The sequence below is a fragment of the Bolinopsis microptera genome, chromosome 1 (assembly GCF_026151205.1).
Source record: "Bolinopsis microptera isolate Bmic1 chromosome 1, MBARI_Bmic_1.0, whole genome shotgun sequence".
NCBI classification, from domain to species: domain Eukaryota; kingdom Metazoa; phylum Ctenophora; class Tentaculata; order Lobata; family Bolinopsidae; genus Bolinopsis; species Bolinopsis microptera.
The window spans coordinates 25,318,671-25,337,416 of NC_087072.1; the positions used below are offsets into that span (position 1 = coordinate 25,318,671).

The 18,746-nt window shown below is 38.9% G+C and overlaps 1 protein-coding gene and 1 long non-coding RNA gene across 4 annotated transcripts in view; one reads left to right on the forward strand and one right to left on the reverse strand.

Moving 5' to 3' along the window:
* The window catches only part of LOC134826129 (uncharacterized), a 365,739-nt gene that overhangs the window by 49,534 nt on the left and 297,459 nt on the right, over window positions 1–18,746 (forward strand). For all 3 annotated transcript variants that reach the window (XM_063838412.1, XM_063838411.1, XM_063838413.1), the window contains exons 2-5: window positions 6,334–6,462; window positions 6,635–6,801; window positions 6,993–7,159; window positions 7,540–7,668. In XM_063838412.1, the coding sequence (XP_063694482.1) occupies window positions 6,338–6,462; window positions 6,635–6,801; window positions 6,993–7,159; window positions 7,540–7,668 (588 nt within the window). In that variant the 5' untranslated portion in view covers window positions 6,334–6,337. The remainder of the gene's footprint in view (window positions 1–6,333; window positions 6,463–6,634; window positions 6,802–6,992; window positions 7,160–7,539; window positions 7,669–18,746) is intronic.
* Window positions 1–18,746, reverse strand: part of LOC134826137 (uncharacterized) — a 66,352-nt gene that overhangs the window by 31,877 nt on the left and 15,729 nt on the right. The window lies entirely within an intron of this gene.

The window sequence follows — 18,746 nt, forward strand, 5'->3', positions numbered from 1 at the left end:
GTTGTCAAGTTAAGGGGGCAGGGGGGTCCCAATGTTCCAAAAATCGATTTTGGGTTTATGTTCATGTTGCCTCTCGGGTAAATTTGGCCAAAAAAAAGTAAAAATTCGATTTTTTTTCAACATATTATTTTGAATTCATACATTTTTATGTGAAAGTATGCCTGAAACGTTTCTAAACCAAGAAAGACAGTTTTTGTTGCTCAATTTGACTCACAAATTTTATTTTTTTGGTATAATCAAACTGCAAAAATGCTCAAAATTTGTTCAAAAAATTATCAAAAATCGATTTTTTTCAAAAAACTTTGAATTTTAGGTATTCATGCAAAAGCATGGTTGAAGTTGTAAATTAGGAAAACAAACAGCTACAGATTAGAAAGATAACTTTGTTAACTACTAAGCAATAAGAGTACAAAAAATAAATTAGAATGATAAACATCAAGCATAAAGATAAACATAAAGATAAACATAAAGATAGACATAAAGATAAACATAAAGATAAACATAAAGATAAACATGTCAAATACTTTTGTTGGATCTTACAGATGCCCACTTTCCCTTAGCCACCTCTTACTCAGTTTTATTAAAGACGAGGTGGCTAAGTTCCTGCAAGGTATATCCCTTTGGGTGTGGCCAAGAGAGTCTCATCAGGACCTGGGACTTATCTCTTGTTTCCTCATATGGTGGTCATAAAGAGAATAACCTGCATAACCAACACCTGCAGGGTAAGTAACAGCAACATAGCCCCCAACGTAAGTCTCTGGGGTCAGGAACAACCTCAATTAGCGGACCAACAAGAGCTGGTGTGCCACATGCTCCAGAATCATAGCCAGGGCTTGTTGGAAGAACCTCCTTTGCTTTTGCCTCTTCCTTGGCCACTTCAAATACTGTTTTGACTTTCTTGAGGGTTCTCTCTGCATGGAATACCCTCTGACGGTCCTTGACATGCACTTTGGCAAGCTGGTATTCCATCAGAGGTATGTGTAGCTTCTGTTGGACTAAAACCCTGCCGATTCCAGCTCTCTCAAACTGCAGGAAGGCTAGACCAACTGCAATTGTAACTCTCCAGGAACCGTGAAACATTGATTTGGGAGCATTTTTCCAAATCAGCTGGTTCAACGATTCCAGAGCGTTTTGATTGTAGCCGGTCACAACCCTTCACAGATAACTGTCTGTTGACCTGGCGTCAAATATCTTCACCAGGTGGGGTAGCAAGAGTGGTAAGAGATGGTGTGATTTGGCCCCGTCCCAGTTCTGAACCCCTCTTCGGTATGGACACCAGCTCTGCTCTCCTGATGGACACCACTGGTATCGCACTTTATCATTCTCTATCATGCTCGAATGGTAAAGGATGGCCATTATTCCTGACTTCATCTTCGATTGAGCCGCCCTGACCTCAGACTCTTGAGACTTTCCTTTAATTCTGTTCGTCATGATGACTGATCTGAACCGCTCTGATAGTTTGGCTATAGCTGTTCAGCTGTGGTCCAATTCCATGTTTAGACCGGTTAGACTCTACAACCTGTCAATTTTGATCCCAGATTTCGAAAATACCTCTTTTCTTCCTAAAGTTTTTTGTGACATGATTGACGCAGTCTCTTTTATAAACAACACGACACAACGAACTTATGTCCTTAATGCTTAGCGACAAACTGGGCGGATTTCTCCGTCTTCACCCATTTAGTGAAACTAGCGTCCCTGGCGTTTGTGTATTTCTGTTTCACTGCTTTGCACTCCTCACACACTCCATAAACATCGAAAATATCAATATATGCCTCAGGATGTCGGATGCAGTGTCCCGCCATTTTTAATCTCCTGCTTAATAACTTGTTTGACAGCCTTGGTAGGCTACCATACAAAGTTATATTGCTGACCTTGTCCTTCCATGAGATACCCAGGCCAGCACCATACACCATGCAAGAGTAAACAAGTCCAAACTGTTCTGATCTGCGAAACAAGTCCAAAGCAGCAGTGCACTCCATTTCTGTGCTTGAACCTAAAAGCAGTTTGTTTAATTTTGAAATATATCTCAGTATTTGCCTTGTAATCAAAATTATAGAAGACCAAGTTTATAACTATGTGCTTAATTGGTTAATTAATGATGATTACTCCCTACCTTCATAGTTTTTTGTGCAGTCATGTTTGTGAATGACCTCAGACTTCCTGTTTTGCTCACACACATAACATTTCTGACACTTGATCTCAAAGTCAAGCACTCTGTCAGAATCCGCGTGGGTTATCCACATGACGCCGAGCTGGCTCTGGTACCCTCTTGTTTCGTATGTTCCTTAAGATAATAACATATTAAAATTTATGACAATAAAAAGAAAGCCAGTGTTTAGTTTTACGTATTGTGTCATTTATTAACCTATGTAGAAGTAACAAAGAACTGTGTATATTCTTACCATCAAACTTAACAGTGATCTTTCCATCAGGGTGTAGCTGTAGTACCTCCTCTCTATTAGCTTTCAGTTCTTCACGGACAACTTCATTCACAGCATCTGATATCTCTTTAAGGTAGACATCATAAAAGCTGTCTGGAAGGTGGGTCAGACCAATGGATTCCAAGAAGTTGTTCGTGTTGGTTTTGTCGAACCCGGATGAAATCACACCAAAAACAGTAGCCAGATTCATTCTCTTACCTTCTCTGTTGCTACTGCTCCGGTTAAGCCTGTGTTGGTAATCGCAACCGCTACACTTTATCAGCCATGAGACATAAACCCCCTGGTTTGTCCCTACCTTCAAAATTGATAACGTTCCACATCCACTGTGTAACCCACGCACAAGCTCAAGTATTGGCTGGTGAGGACCATATTGGCATCTGAGGCTGTTATGGCAGGTGAAACTAAAGCCGACAGTTTTCTTTTAGACGTGGATATATCCTGAGATAAAACATCACTGTTTTGGCAGTCTTTTGAACACAAAGCAACAAAAAACAGGAGGAAGCAAGCACAAAACATCTGACGGTATTTAAAGGGTAAGCAACTAAGATAATATACATATATAATTAGCAATATGGCAGTGAAAATACCTCATCATTATTTGTGGATGTGATTGAGTCGTTAGTGAGGGATGATGGGTGAGTGAGTGGTGTATTTTCCTGTATTTATATTATTAGACATGTAACAGTTGTATTAATCATGTAACTAAACAATAAATTTGTGAGAAAATTATGATGAAATTGATGATGTGTCGTATAAAACAAACCTTTTCTTTACTTGTGGAACAAGCGCGCCCGCAGTGGCGCGAAAGCACATGGTTATGTGAAGTGGTGCTTTAAAAGCGGTATTTCGGGTACTAGTGAAGCTCTTACAGGCAACTGGTTCCTATTTTACTAATCATTTGTAGTCCAAGTACTGTCTCAACATTACATGCGCAACTAATTTTTTATGCCAACGTGAAATTATTTGTATCACGTCGTAATCCCTTGTCCTTGCACGAAGTCAACAGCCAAGAAATGAACAGTTTCAAGAAAAAGTGGTTTTTGCATGTGGCGAAAGCCGTGAATGACGAAGCCGCGCATTCGTGCGTTGACGCGTATGTTACTCGTCTAAATTTCTTTGAAGTAGCGCTCGCCGCTTTCTTTTCGAAATGTTGCCCGAAGCAAGTGCTACAAAATAGTGCGCGCCGGGCTAGTTCATTAACAATGGACAAAGTCGTGCGCGGCAGGGCTCCAACGTGAAGCAATGTATTATGGACTATCGACGTGCGATTTATGAAATTTAAACATTAAGAATACAAGACAGTTAATGAAATATTTTTAAAATAACTTTCACTTCAATTCTGCTTTAGAATTTTCATTTTATTTTTGAATTCATTAGTTTAGGCTCGGGGCCGTCATTATAATAAGTGATTAGCACCGCGCTGCGATAAAAATTTATGATTGAGATACATTTTCGAGTAGTATATATGATATAATTTATAAGTTTATAACCTTCCAAGACGCGCGCCGAGTTGAATATTACGAGTATCACCCTTTAATATTGATTGACGATGTCAACCCATCGAGATCGTTGCTGATCTGCGGAGCAGAGCAACGATCGACCATGCAAAGCAACAATACTAGTTCGCGCGGCGCGTCGAAGCGTCGAAGTCCTCCAACTGTTAATATATAGTAAAAAAGTATTTAACATAGTATATCTTATTTTCATGAGTTTATTATTGGATGTTCTAATTTAACTATGTTTATTTTGTCATGCGTTGTATGACCCGCCGCGCACGAGTCGCGCTGCTCCCCTGTACCGTAAGTACGATAAAGGGGTGAAACGATCGTGGGGGTCGCGACGCGATACAAGTGGGCACCGTCGTAAAAATTTGATACAGTCTATACAATTCATGATCACACATAACATAGTATACTATAGGACATGCAATGGTGCTATGTTTGCAGATGCTAAGAAGATGTTTGTTTAGCCCATTTATGAATTAATGGCACAAGCAGGGCTCAAACTTGTTAGCTTCCGATTTATGTTTAAGACTCCCTTCAAGTAAGGCGACCACTAGGCTACCAAAACTTTTTATAAGTGTCACCTTTGGATATAACCACAAGCTTGTTAGTTTCATTGCTACTATTTCTTAAGTTAAACTACCATCAGATAACATCATAATGATCCAGAGGGGAGTCCCAACGCACCGCTTCGGCGGGTAGTTGATGCACTGATCACAAGCAAGAGGCACTTTGGTCTACTTGGCACTTGCTGTGAGGTGTCTGATCTCAGCTACATGGGGGGTCCCCCTTTCTCTTTATTTTTTGATAACACCATAGCCGTGTCTTATCTCCGTTAAAAACCTCCAAACATAAATGTATTAAAGTATTCAACTCTGAATTCAAGCTTGAAGATTAGGGTTTTGTAAAATCGTATTCTAACTCCGGGCAGTATATATTCCGTCACAACAAATTGTGTGGTAGTAGAGGTTTTTAGAGGGATCATATCTACTCAATATATTAGTATCATAAATCCTATCTTTTTAGACGTACTTTTACCGCGTCAACTTAAAGTAGCCTTAGGCGATTAAAAGTGAATTGTCATGGTCAAAACTGCTAAAATAGGCCTAATTAGATGTTTTTTTAAAAAGGGTGAAAATTGTCACAGTAAAATTGCTAAAACTGAAAAATTGTATTATTTTTGCTTATAACCTTTAATACTTATATCAAATCAATATGTAAATATTCGTGTCATGTTCATCTTAATGCTTCCTTTCCGAGTAGTACCCGATTGATATCCTTTTCCTGAAGTTTTTTGCCACTCTACAGGCGTTTTCACAAAATTTGATGCACACATTGATGCATGAAAACATTTAGTGCTATCTCCCACGCTCTTGCTAAAACTTAGCACGGCCATAACTCTCTCTCTCTCTGTTCTGGTTTTCTGTTTCTGGCCTCTTACTAAAAAGATGGAGGCCATAAGTAAAGTCTATTTTGGCTCATATTTTTATACAAAATAGAAGTTGATGTGACCTTATTGTTGGCTTAGCTTTAATACAGTCACTTTATCAGCCTAAGAGTTTCATTGGGTGAATTTGGGTCCGAGTTGAATGTCCGGCCGAAGTAGCTTATCCGTTGTATTATTACCTCAGTGACTTTAACTGAAGTAAGTGAAACGATTTTATTTACGGTGACTTAAAGTCACTAAGGTAAAAGAAATAACATTCTGAAACAGTTTATAACATCAGCTAATATCAAAACATATAGTAAAATAGTAAAATAAGAATCATTACAAGGCTGTCAAAATTTGAAACACGCATTAGTATAGAACGAGACTTATAAGGCCCCATTTGTATACTGAAGCATATTCTGAATTATTTTATATTATACTAATGTGTCAAATAATTTGTTGTCAAACCTGTAGCAGAAAAATGACCTTTTTTGTAGTAAACTGTTTTGTATCGCAGTTTCACCAAATTTACTCCAAATGGTATTTTCTATGGAGAATACTTTTCTAAACGGCATTCTCTACTATCCCATAGCTTAAGGGACAGTTGCTAGCTAGTTTGAACTCAATATTATACTTGAAACAGATAGCGTTCATCCTGAAAAATGGCTGCCCTCTAACCCAAATTGTTTTATGCAAAAAATTATGATTGCCTATAACTGTTGCTACATAAGCATACTCAACCCCTTAAAATGCCCATTAGCCTAAAGTTCATATAACAGAGAAGTAGGAGTTTGTTTGGTAATGCTATGGTGGAATTTAAGCTTTGTAAAAATTCATGATAACATATCCACATCCAAATTGGGGCAATCAGCCAACGCACAGCATTCCTTAATAGTTATCTTTAAATTACATATAAAAATTGCCAATTAAGTATCTTTGCTGTTAAAACATAACTCACTCCAGGCATGAATGAAGTTAAAAAGTCGAATAACAAGAAGACTGGTTTTGTAGTAGATTGCTCAGATTATGTTATTTTCACCGCTAGCTCAATTCTTTATATCCTGAATGTTATTTCCAACTGTTATGTTAGGTGAGTGATATTTTAAAGTTTTATTAAGTCTAACTTTAAGATTCTGTAAGTTGATCCCATTATTAGATTTTGAAACATGGCACATAAGTTTATTTGGCATACGTAATGATGACACCTTTTATTTTCAGTCAGTATACTCTTTATTCCCAGTCACTGTACCCTTTATTTTCAGTTACTGTATGTACAATGAGGGACAGATGGAATGGTTTGCCACCTCAATATCCCTGCTAGTTATATTCTCCCTTTTTACTCAAACATTTTCCCACATATTTTTCACCTACAACAATATCGCTGATAAAGCTTGCTCCATTTACCTGCAACACATCAACTCCAAATCTGGTAATATTTTAATTTAATTTCGTCAAAATTGAAAACAAATTCGAAGAATTTTAACTTTGTCGCTTAATTCATTTAATCCGTGCCAGTATTGACTAGTTCAGAACAATGGAGATTATAGGAGTTTAAAATGCTCTAATCTTGTTCATTGGCAGTGCATGTTCCGTTAATTTAATTCTACTAATATTGTTCAGATGAAGACGTGTCTGACCCAGTAACAAAGAAGTCTGAGTATCTTGAGATACACCACCAGGCTGTTTGTCCACACTCTGGCTACCCTGATCGTCTCTGGACCGAGAAGAACTTAGTTGATCTCAAGTCCGAGCCTAAAGTCAATGCCTGCCAGAAAATTTGCTCCCAGGTAATTTAGTCGTAAACGGCGAAAATAAGAAAAGCATATTTCTTAACGTTGACAAATATATAACGGATTGTAGTCTGTGTATTACTGCATTTATTGAACTGCAAACAATAATTCCCAGCAAGATTTCCAAAATGTGTTGATTATACAAGCAGCTCTGTATGTAGAAAATAATTAGTATCGTGTGTTAAATGTTACAATTGAAATAATACATCCTGTGTATTTAATTGGAATGCAGTTACCAGTTACCGCTTCTTGGGAGGTTACCACACCAAGGATAAATATAGCAAATTTTGTGCCATATTTGCATTAGGTGGTCTTAGAAGTGTAACTGCAGTTTGAATACGAGGAGGTTCCGCTTTAAACACAAGGAATTATTTCAGGGAGTAAGTGTGGTGCTACATATGCTGCATATAGGACCTGTTATTCGTTACATCTGCCTCCTCAAGTTCAGATCGAAAGAGAAGGGAAAGAAACAAGATGACGAGGAGCTGGAGGAGAAGAAGATCAAGGTAATGTTCTGTTAACCATTCAAATAGCAGGTATCAGGTATATTAACCAATCAGATCAAGGTAATGTTCTGTTAACCATTCAAATAGTAGATATCAGGTATATTAACCAATCAGATCAAGGTAATGTTCTGTTAACCATAACAGATATTAGGTATATTAACCAATCAGATCAAGGTAATGTTCTGTTAACCATTCAAATAGCAGATATCAGGTATATTAACCAATCAGATCAAGGTAATGTTCTGTTAACCATTCAAATAGCAGATATCAGGTATATTAACCCCGTTAACCAATCAGATTAGATATATAGTAGTCTCCGTAACTAATCAGATAACAGTTCTTTAACCAATTTCCAAATAACCAAAGTCTGGACCCAGTTTTATAATGATCGAAAATTATTTGCAGTTGTCAAATATCAAAATTCGTTCCATTTTCCATTAAAATGGAATCTATGTTGCGTAAGTGTCGGGTTTATACCTAGATAAGGGGATTTATGGTTAACATTGCTACCCAGAAGTTAAATCATTGTGAGATGGGTCAAGGGCGTTTTTGCACCGCGTACAATAAAACCTGTCAAAAGAGAGCTGAGAGAGAAGAACCATTGTGTTTCACAGCAAGTTTCCTAGAGTCCCAGCTATGAGCTATGTGCATGTGTTATGTACTTTAATGGCACTTCCTGACCGTTTAAAATTACCCCAAATTAAGCGATGTTGTCGAACACGCACTTGATATACACAACATGTGTTTGTGAGTATATCTTATGCAGCTGCAGATATATATATATAATATATATATATATTATATATATTCGGGCCTGTATAAAACTCAAATATTCAAACTGTACGCTGTACGAATTCTTCGCATTTATTTGAATGTTTTGATATTTAAATGCATACCAAGTTTGATGTTTTAACAGGGGAGGATGTGACATGTAATCTCAAATTCAACACGCTCGTCTCAAATTATTTCGAATCGTTTAAAATTACCAGCGTTTCAAAGTAGAGCCAAGTTTGTGTTAAATTTTAAATCCACTGAATTAGGGACTTGCTTGTACGCTTGAAATCAATGTGTAGAATAATTTTGTAACCAAGAAATAAAGAGAGAGGTTTAACGTCCTCCACCAATCAGTATCGTTTCACATGTATTTCATAGTAACCCATAGTAACCCATAGTAACCCATAGTAACCCATAGTAACCCATAGTAACCCATAGTAACCCATAGTAACCCATAGTAACCCATGATCTACCTGGAATTCTCCTAATGTAATGAATGTCGTCATCAGGACCAAAAGGGCCTAAACATAGCCCCACATTCACCACATATAGCTACTAGTGACCCAGTGTTGAATGTGATGTGATTTGTGAGTAGATATATAGCTGTAACAGTAGATTGAGTTACATGATTTCGTCACGGAGTGGTCATTGTCATCATCTTCAGTATAACACTTGTGGGTAATGTGTTATGATAATATTATGTGATACACTCCATTACACTTTGCTGTGGTAATATGTAGTCAGTAGTCACATTGGGCCATCATTTCATGAGATATGTCATGTTATTAGCCGCTTTGAAGCGTGTGAATCAGATGTGAATGAATAAATGAACATTTGCCATGAGTTGAATACTGAATATTAAGAAATTATTTTTTAACTTTCACATTTCAGTATTTATAAATAACAGTATTCAAATGCTCATGACAGCTTGGTTTATAAATTGAAGCTCTCATCATTTAGAAGAGCAACCAATATTTCAGGTCCATGATTCAGGAAAATGCTGTTAATTTAAGTTAAATTGGATTGCAATGATATTGGCAGATAGTTAGACACTTCTCCAGTTCTCCAGTATGTAGAGATATTGTTATTGAACACTTCACCTCCGCTTAATGGGTCACGTGATTAATCCTTGCTTTCTTATTGGTCAGACAGTTCTTCTGTTGTCTGATGATAATTAGTGAGTCTCTGATTGAAGTGCTTCTTGTTGACAAGTTGTTGTGAACAGGGTTAATAGGTGCCCTCAGAGTTATAGCATCTAGTCTACTACGTAGTGGAAAACAATGTTTGTGAATAAGAAAGTAACAAATCAGGCGGTTTAAATTTAACGCATTTTGAGACGTTTTATATCGTACGTGAAGAAACAACTTCACTCCAGACACCGGTGTTGGAACTGAGAGAATTGTTTGCTTGTGTCATTTTGGTGAACAATAAGTAGGCCAGAACCGGCCATTCTTAAATTACATCAGAGCCGATATTAGTGACAATCGCAAGTGATAAACATATTATTATATTGTATTATGTTATCATATTCGTGACGTTGTGTCTGAGCGGACTGATGAAATCGCTCAGAAAATATTCACTTTCGGCGCAGGACAAAAGCCGGAGCTGTCAGCAAAAAATGCAGTTTATTACTAAAATTATTACTAAAATTCCTCGAAAGTTTCAAGTTTCAAATTCAACCGTTTATCAACACTTTTCATGCCATTAGCTCACCTCTCCGGTTTTTATGACTAAATACACAATATCACACAATATCACACAATATCACACCATTACACATACCATCCCTAAAAATAGTACACATTATTTTCACTTTGCAGGTTCAGGTATATCTTCATACCTATTATCATATCCCCATATCAAGATATCGGCAATGTGTGTGTTTTAAAATAGATATCTACTAAAACTTAAAATTACCATTACGTCACTAACCCGACAACAGGATATAATTGAGAAGGAACAAAAAAACACTCTAAAAATAGTCCACAACACCAGACATTCTGACATTGTGAGCCGCCGGTTAACCCCACAAAAGTAAGCACACTCTCCAGCTGCAGTTTTAATGGGAACTAGGTCACGTGTCAGGTGGTGTTGTCACACCAAAACAAATGACCATTTTTGCATTTTAGGGGGTTCCAAAAAGGGGGTTTCGGGGGGTCGGCGAATGTATCCAATGGTCCTCAGAGATAGTTCTTGACCCAAAAACAAAAGTTATACCAAAAAACCCGGGAAATTTCCAAAATGTTACTTAAGCACTTTCGTCAGAAGACGGCAGAGGTGGTGTTGTACTATATGTCACCAGTCTTACTCTCTCAATTCTCAGGGGGGTTGCTGGGTACGCACTTAGTTTACTATTATCTCTGTTAACTCTGTCCTTGAGTAGCTGCTTCTGTTGTTAATGATGTAAAGTTACTGCTGAAAATGGGTAATGAGTGCACGTTCTTATCGCAGCTTCACAGGAACTCTACACAGCTATCCAATAGCTTAATTATTTCTAGTAGTGTTGAAAGTATATAAATATATACACTCATCTCTACACGATACATAATTTACATTCATTACCCAGTACTGCATATTGTGTACATTCCATCCCAGACCTGTTTGCACGTTCTAATGACTGCTCAAATTCTCAAGTTTAAGGCATGCTATAACTCTATAATATCCGGTTTTCTAAACCTCGTATAAATGTGGCTCCAGGAAAGCGGCGTGTGAGAAAAGATGGCAAATGGATTTACACTGTCACACTGGTATATTTTGGGAGGCTACCTCATCCCTCATTTGGAAGAGGAGTTAGAGGGGACTGCTAGATTAATCTTACATTTAGTCGGGTGACTGGTACAATATTCTTACATTAAATGGAAGACCCAAATACCCTGCTTAGCAAGTCATATTCATGTCTCCTTCCGGCTTCCAGTCTCACATCTACAAATCACCCCTAACTAGTAACTACCCCTAGTAGCATTATAAAGTGTGTGACATCACCTAGACACCCTCAAATAGATCCCACTGATACTCTGTTGGGTCTGGTACCTGATCTACAACTAATGTGCAAAGTAAGCTTCCTAACACAAGATCGAAGGGCGTGACTATTAGTACATCCTGTTTTCACACTACTAACTTGAAACACACGTGTCCAGGGAGATTGCAACTATCCTGTTTTCACACTTCTAACTTGAAACACACGTGTCCAGGGAGATTGCAACTATCCTGTTTTCACACTTCTAACTTGAAACACACGTGTCCAGGGAGATTGCAACTATCCTGTTTTCACACTTCTAACTTGAAACACACGTGTCCAGGGAGATTGCAACTATTACACTTCTAACTTGAAACACACGTGTCCAGGGAGATTGCAACTATCCTGTTTTCACACTTCTAACTTGAAACACACGTGTCCAGGGAGATTGCAACTATCCTGTTTTCACACTTCTAACTTGAAACACACGTGTCCAGGGAGATTGCAACTATCCTGTTTTCACACTTCTAACTTGAAACACACGTGTCCAGGGAGATTGCAACTATCCTGTTTTCACACTTCTAACTTGAAACACACGTGTCCAGTGAGATTGCAACTATCCTGTTTTCACACTTCTAACTTGAAACACACTGTCCAGGGAGATTGCAACTATCCTGTTTTCACACTTCTAACTTGAAACACACGTGTCCAGGGAGATTGCAACTATCCTGTTTTCACACTACTAACTTGAAACACACTGTCCAGGGAGATTGCAACTATCCTGTTTTCACACTACTAACTTGAAACACACTGTCCAGGGAGATTGCAACTATCCTGTTTTCACACTACTAACTTGAAACACACTGTCCAGGGAGATTGCAACTATCCTGTTTTCACACTACTTACTTGAAACACACTGTCCAGGGAGATTGCAACTATCCTGTTTTCACACTACTAACTTGAAACACACTGTCCAGGGAGATTGCAACTATCCTGTTTTCACACTAACTTGAAACACACTGTCCAGGGAGATTGCAACTATCCTGTTTTCACACTAACTTGAAACACACTGTCCAGGGAGATTGCAACTATCCTGTTTTCACACTAACTTGAAACACACTGTCCAGTGAGATTGCAACTATCCTGTTTTCACACTTCTAACTTGAAACACACTGTCCAGGGAGATTGCAACTATCCTGTTTTCACACTAACTTGAAACACACTGTCCAGGGAGATTGCAACTATACTACACGGTTGTAATGTGGGCACCATGTTTACACCTCTCCAAATGACCAGGGATTGCTAATTCATTGTGTTCCGTTAATTAATGAGTTATTAACTAATTACCCCTTCTTTGTGGGTCACGGTAATTACAAGCCAGACAGTGACCTGTTTTGCACGTGCAACAATGGCAATCTTGCTCAGCTGACACGAGCAGGAATTCCATGAAAACAATGATTTTGAGAGTGGCTCTGATTTACAGTACTTAACTTGTCAGCGCGGCTATCAGTACCTGTTTAACGTAACACTTGACATCAATAGTATTGAAACCCTCTATTTCTGCAGGCATAAGTAACGAAATAGAATTAGTGCCCAGTAAGAATTCCTGTAGTATGTAGTTCTGTTGTGAGTACACAAAGTTTGAATAGCGTTGAGAAAGTGCAATCACTCCCGTCAACAAACTCTAATTTCTCAGTGGTTTAATTTACATGAAATGTGAAGGATATTCCTGCCTTAACTCTGAAGAAAATCTCGTGAGAAAATAATAAATATTGCATGATTTATCCTCAGACAAAACTCAGAAAAAGTTTGTTTTGTAGAACAACAAAAACCTGCTGGAATGTTATATTGGATCTAATATGTACCCATTAAAAAGAGGCCTGGGTATAGGCCAGCCGCCAGGACCCAGGTTTATTTAGCTGACATGTTCCCTGTAAAGGGGTCTAGGCCAGGCCCTGGGACCCCTGAAAGGTGTAGGAAATGTCTCGTCTGCTTGCTCTCAAATACCAGGCTAACAGGGAGTACAGCATCGTGTTGTGCTAATATGTTTCCGTTATGGGACATGTACCAGAGAGTTGATATCCGGTACCAGGAGAGATTGTGTGTAACGTGGTGTAACGTGGTGTGTAACGTGGTGTGTAACGTGTGTATTGTGTGTGTGTGGTGGTAAACATGGATTATGTGTCCGACTAAACGGTCCGGGAACTCTAGTGTTATCCTTCTTTTCTTTCTCTTGTGTTATCACTCATTCCTACTGCACTTCTTAGCTTTCACTTTTTAAATAACATAATCAAAGTAATAATAATTAAGTAATTGAATTGATTTGATGTCTCATGTTCCAACAGGCTTTCTGTCAATAATCTTGTGTACCATTAGTGGTCGTTTAAATTTAAAGTCCCTTAATTGATGTTCCGAAGTACACTGTACATGTCCAGCTTGTAAAGTGTACCTCGGAACAGCTTTACGAGGGTAGTCAGCCTCAGGGTCAGTGTCACACATTCTTCTGGCACACTAATATTTGGGGCAGGTGCTTTTGAAATTGGAGCACCAAGAAATCTGTCCGCTGGTGCGAAATTTGAGATTTCAGCTTTGTGTTTCACGCAATCAGCATTGTTGAGCTGCTCGCAAAGTAATTGATCAAAGGATCCCACCGTTGTCAAGGTAAGGAAAGGGAGAACGTGTGAGGATTGTATAATGGTCTTATCAACATGTCAACACTCGCCCGGTTATCCAGGAGTTTTTACTAATTATATAAGCCTGATCAGGATACCGTTACTGTGTTTTTAAACCTGAAATAATATTACTTAAAATGAGTGTTACCTCATATATAATAAAGAGGAAGAGGAAGTAATTTGTAAGGAACAGAATAGCGTGTAATGTTTAGTGGTGTGACGTCACACTCACAGGAACGTGACAGAATTTAAATCCCTCTCAAAATACTCCCCCTAACATGCGAAGTGTCCCCCTTTGAAAGTCTGAACATCTGAAGTGGTCAATCAGTCCTTAAACGAGCACCATCCGAGCCCTTGACTCTGTGATAACTCGAACAATCACGTGACATGACCATGTATGGTAGTGGTTGTCATGGTTACCAACGAAACGTGTCAAACAAATAATGGTGATCTAATATGTACGTTGTGGAGCTTGTCGTGTGATAGAATGCTCTAATGAGATGAGAAAGAGAGCGCCGGTGCATTCCACTCTTGTCAAACCAACTAAATATTACAAATACAGAGCATTCCTTTCAGTGCCTGTGCTTCTAAGTATTTTGAGTGAGTGGAAGTGTGTTATTATCCATTATAGCACATGTGTGTTACAATGGATAATACCTTCTAAAATGAGATTACAGTTCGAGCCGTTCTGTGTCTCCGCCGAGTCTCCTAGATTAGTTTTTGTGGAACTGGCTGACAGACATTGGTCTAATATCAGGATAGGGCCACATCAGGGCCCCACACTGCTACAAGAGGGTACTAGATCCCGTGTATCTATCCATCACTAATGACTCCACTCTACTCTACTCTACTCTACTATAATCACTAACGGTTTATCGGTTATTTGGGGTACAGAACCCGTGAACTAAGAACAATATTCAGATAAATAGAGGCCACGATTATACATGGTACAACACATGTGCTCCCTGGTAACTCAACACCAAATTAGAGCCCCCTAATCGGCACCTAGATACCTTGTCCCACATAATCAACATAGAGCCCCCTAATCGGCAGCTAGATACCTTGTCCCACATATTCCACATAAGATAGATCAGTTCTACAAACAATATATCTCCAGTATTCCCCACCTTCACTCACCCTCAAGGACAGTGGACACCCGGCACCAATCATGGTACACCTGAATTGAAAAGCATATAATTTGACTCCTGAATTTAGTTCGTGACGTCAAACAGGCTGGTAGCCGACGTTTGAAAACTCTGTGATATATATTATTATATGTATTTCGAATGAATCGTCCACTGTCAATTAGGGTGGCATATTTTGGTAAGCAACGGAGTTACGGCCCATTTACCTTAAGTAGATAATTTCACCAATCAAATCTAGAGTGGTCCTTCCTAAAATTCTGTGATCTCTGACCTCTGAATAGGGACGAGACACGTTAAAATCACCCGACAAATTGAAAATGGAGTATAATGTTATAATATGTAATGTAGGTACTGTGCAATTTGAAGGCAAGAGTTAGATAATTTAAAAATCATTTTAACAAGGCGCGTGCTGGCGGGCGACAGTCACAGAGGGCTAACACTGTCAGTTAAGTTACATGGTAACGATATACCCTGAATACACGGTCTATTCCAACACATGACCTGCACACAGTGTGGTTACTGAACCCCATTAGATCGGGGAGTCAACAGTCTGGGCTAAAACGTCCTCCTGGTCTTAATGCCATTACATGCCGAACTGTGTACAATCCGGGTCCTTCCTTTATTACCGCTCATCACACCTAATTTACATAAAGTATTATATATATATAATGGGAGGAACTAGTCACCTAGTGGGAGGATTGTCTGGCGTCGCTAGGTTTTAATGAGAGACTGGAGCGAGGTTTTTGGTTGGTCCGCTGGTTGTTTCAGTTTAAACACATTTGACTTGCTGACTCCGTAAAGAAATGGTAATGTTTATTCTAGATGTTCTAAATAGTTAGGGCTCAGCCAGGTTTGTGTTTGTAGAATGTATTCTAATGATGTGGGGGGTCGGTCTGAGTTGAAAATGAGAATGATCAGAGTACCTGAGCTCAACACTTGGGAACACCCATATTAGGGACCGTATGAAAACCGTAATTCAAGTATCATTCTAATTCCGAACACTCAATAGTCGGCAAACCTTTGATGTGATTCTCATTAGGAAACACATTTAAAGGATGAAGTGATCTGGAACACTTGTGTCCAGTAACGTGTCATAATACGACCACCTAGTCCCGCCCCAACTTTACTCGTAATATTTATTTATACTCCTATCTCTTGACTTAATATTATGCGTGTAATAATATACACACTGTGTGTACATATTACCTGAGACGTTAGTATTTTGCAGTATTTTGCAGAGTTTTTCAATTTTCCATGTGCAGGTCATTGTCAAGTGAAGAGTAGTGTCCTGGTGATAAAGTGTCAACCTACCACGTGTGAATTGGATCAGCAGTTAAATTAGCACACAATTTAATGTCGGTTGATTGGTTATGTGTGATCTAATTGGTAAATAATGTGTGACATAATTAGTTGGTAACCAGTAATGTGTAACACAATTGGATGATACCGGGAGTTGCAACACTACAGTCTACAATTCACGCTGACGACCACAGTTCACCGTTAATGAACCACTAAGTGGTTCTAAGTACTGCACACGATTTCCAGTTATCCTAAAACATGTTGAGAAGCTGTGTGGAGCAGGGCTCTCACCCACTAAGAACACAGATCACAACATCTCTACCAATCAAGCGGAATCAAGTACAAGTATCGACCTACCTCCCGAAATAGTGCATAATACCCCCCGAAATAGTGCATAAATTACCCGGGCCGGATTATTATTAACTTATATCGGTAGAAGGGTGCCGGTAGCGGGTAGAGGGGCGTGTGTGTGAAGAAGTTGGGTGAGAGTTTTGAAACATGTAGCAGTGTTCCCTCCCCATGTGTATTGTGTAGCAGTATTGCCTCCCTACATCCTACTGTTCGTTAGTCAGAGAAACAGTCCGGCCACCTACAAACCAACATTTCATGCTCGATAAGACGTGCTAAACACAAAGGACTTGTAGTATTCCCCTCTTGATCATGATGAGTAGAAAAGGGAGAAAGAAAGAGAGAGCAAGGTCGAGCAGGCTCAGTACTATTTCTTGTGGCGTGACTAAAATAGCCTGTATCATGACATATCCTCCTTGCTAGAGGCTTACTCCTGCTAGTGTCATAAACTGAAGGGTGATCTGTTGTATCGCGTGATCTCCCTAGCTCTATTTTGTGGATAAAGTCGTTTCAAGCATGAACGGGTCCGACTAATGAAGTGTCTCATCACTTGCTTTGTACTGTAGAGAGCGGAGTTTACAGATCGTTCCAGCAAGAGAGTAGTGTGATACGGTGCTTGATCAGGAGAGTGACTTGATCTAATTTCTGGAGATGACCTAACCGTCTGATACTGAAAGATAATGATTTTAATTAATTGGTCGATTGACCGGTCTTCTTTGAAACTGATAACTTAAGTGAGTAGAGAAATCAATAGCAGGCCGGCTAAAGAGGGATGCGGGCAGTTCGAACAATACGCCACACATGGGGAGGGAACAAAAAGTAAGACGATATTTACCTCAACAGGTTATGTAATCGTAATTCGGAGACATTCATTGAGTCTCAGATCGGTATGATATTGCTACCCGAAATATTGCAAATAATCAAAATCTGTCAGAATGACAAATCTTCCACACATCACGCGAAATACAGGTTCCTCTGAAACGTGGCCTCACTCAGAGACTCATTACAGCGTTAATTGCTATATTCTTAATCACAAAACCCACGGCCGTAAAGCTGACTCTCTTTCAACACCCCCATTTTGTTGGGTTTCTGATCACATCTTCTTCTCAGCGGTCTTTGTCTGAAATGTGAGCCCCCAGCTCTAGCTCAAATGATAAACCGAAAATAACTTCTGAAAAGAATAGCCCAAAATTTAGGGGCCAACCTTTTGCGCGCTAGGTGTAGCTTCCCAGATGGCCAAACAGAGTACAGGGAAGCTCGGGCCCTGCGATTGACAACATTATATTATATATCCATCGAATTATTATGTACGCATTGAATTAAGATATCTTATTTCAGTTTTCCATCTCCAGTCGACTACACCCGAGTCGAGCATGCCGAATATGTATGTTCTTACCGTGCACTAATAAGCACACACACACACACACATATATATATTATATAACATTATATGTTCGATAATGCGTGTGTGCTGGAAGGAGTTATTAAAACACTGCTTTATCAAATATATAGGCTATTTTAGGTTGCTCTTCAAAACCTGGCAGAGAGAGAGAGAGAGAGAGAGAGAGAGAGAGAGAGAGAGAGAGAGAGAGAGAGAGAGAGAGAGAGAAAGAGAGAGAGAGAGAGAGAGAGACGAAACCTAACTTTTACTGCTTGCTAATCTACGTAATACTTAATGAATAAATTGTGGAGCTCGAAATATTGGACCAAAGTTCTCGATAATAAAAAATCTGCAACGGTCTGATTTGTTTGAAAGCGGTTACCAAATTCTTATCAGCAGCTTCAGTTATGTTAATTATCGCTTTATAATAATCTCAGCCTGAATATTCAATCTATTTATTTCTACTATCACTCCAAAATAAGACATATTCCAAGAATCATAAG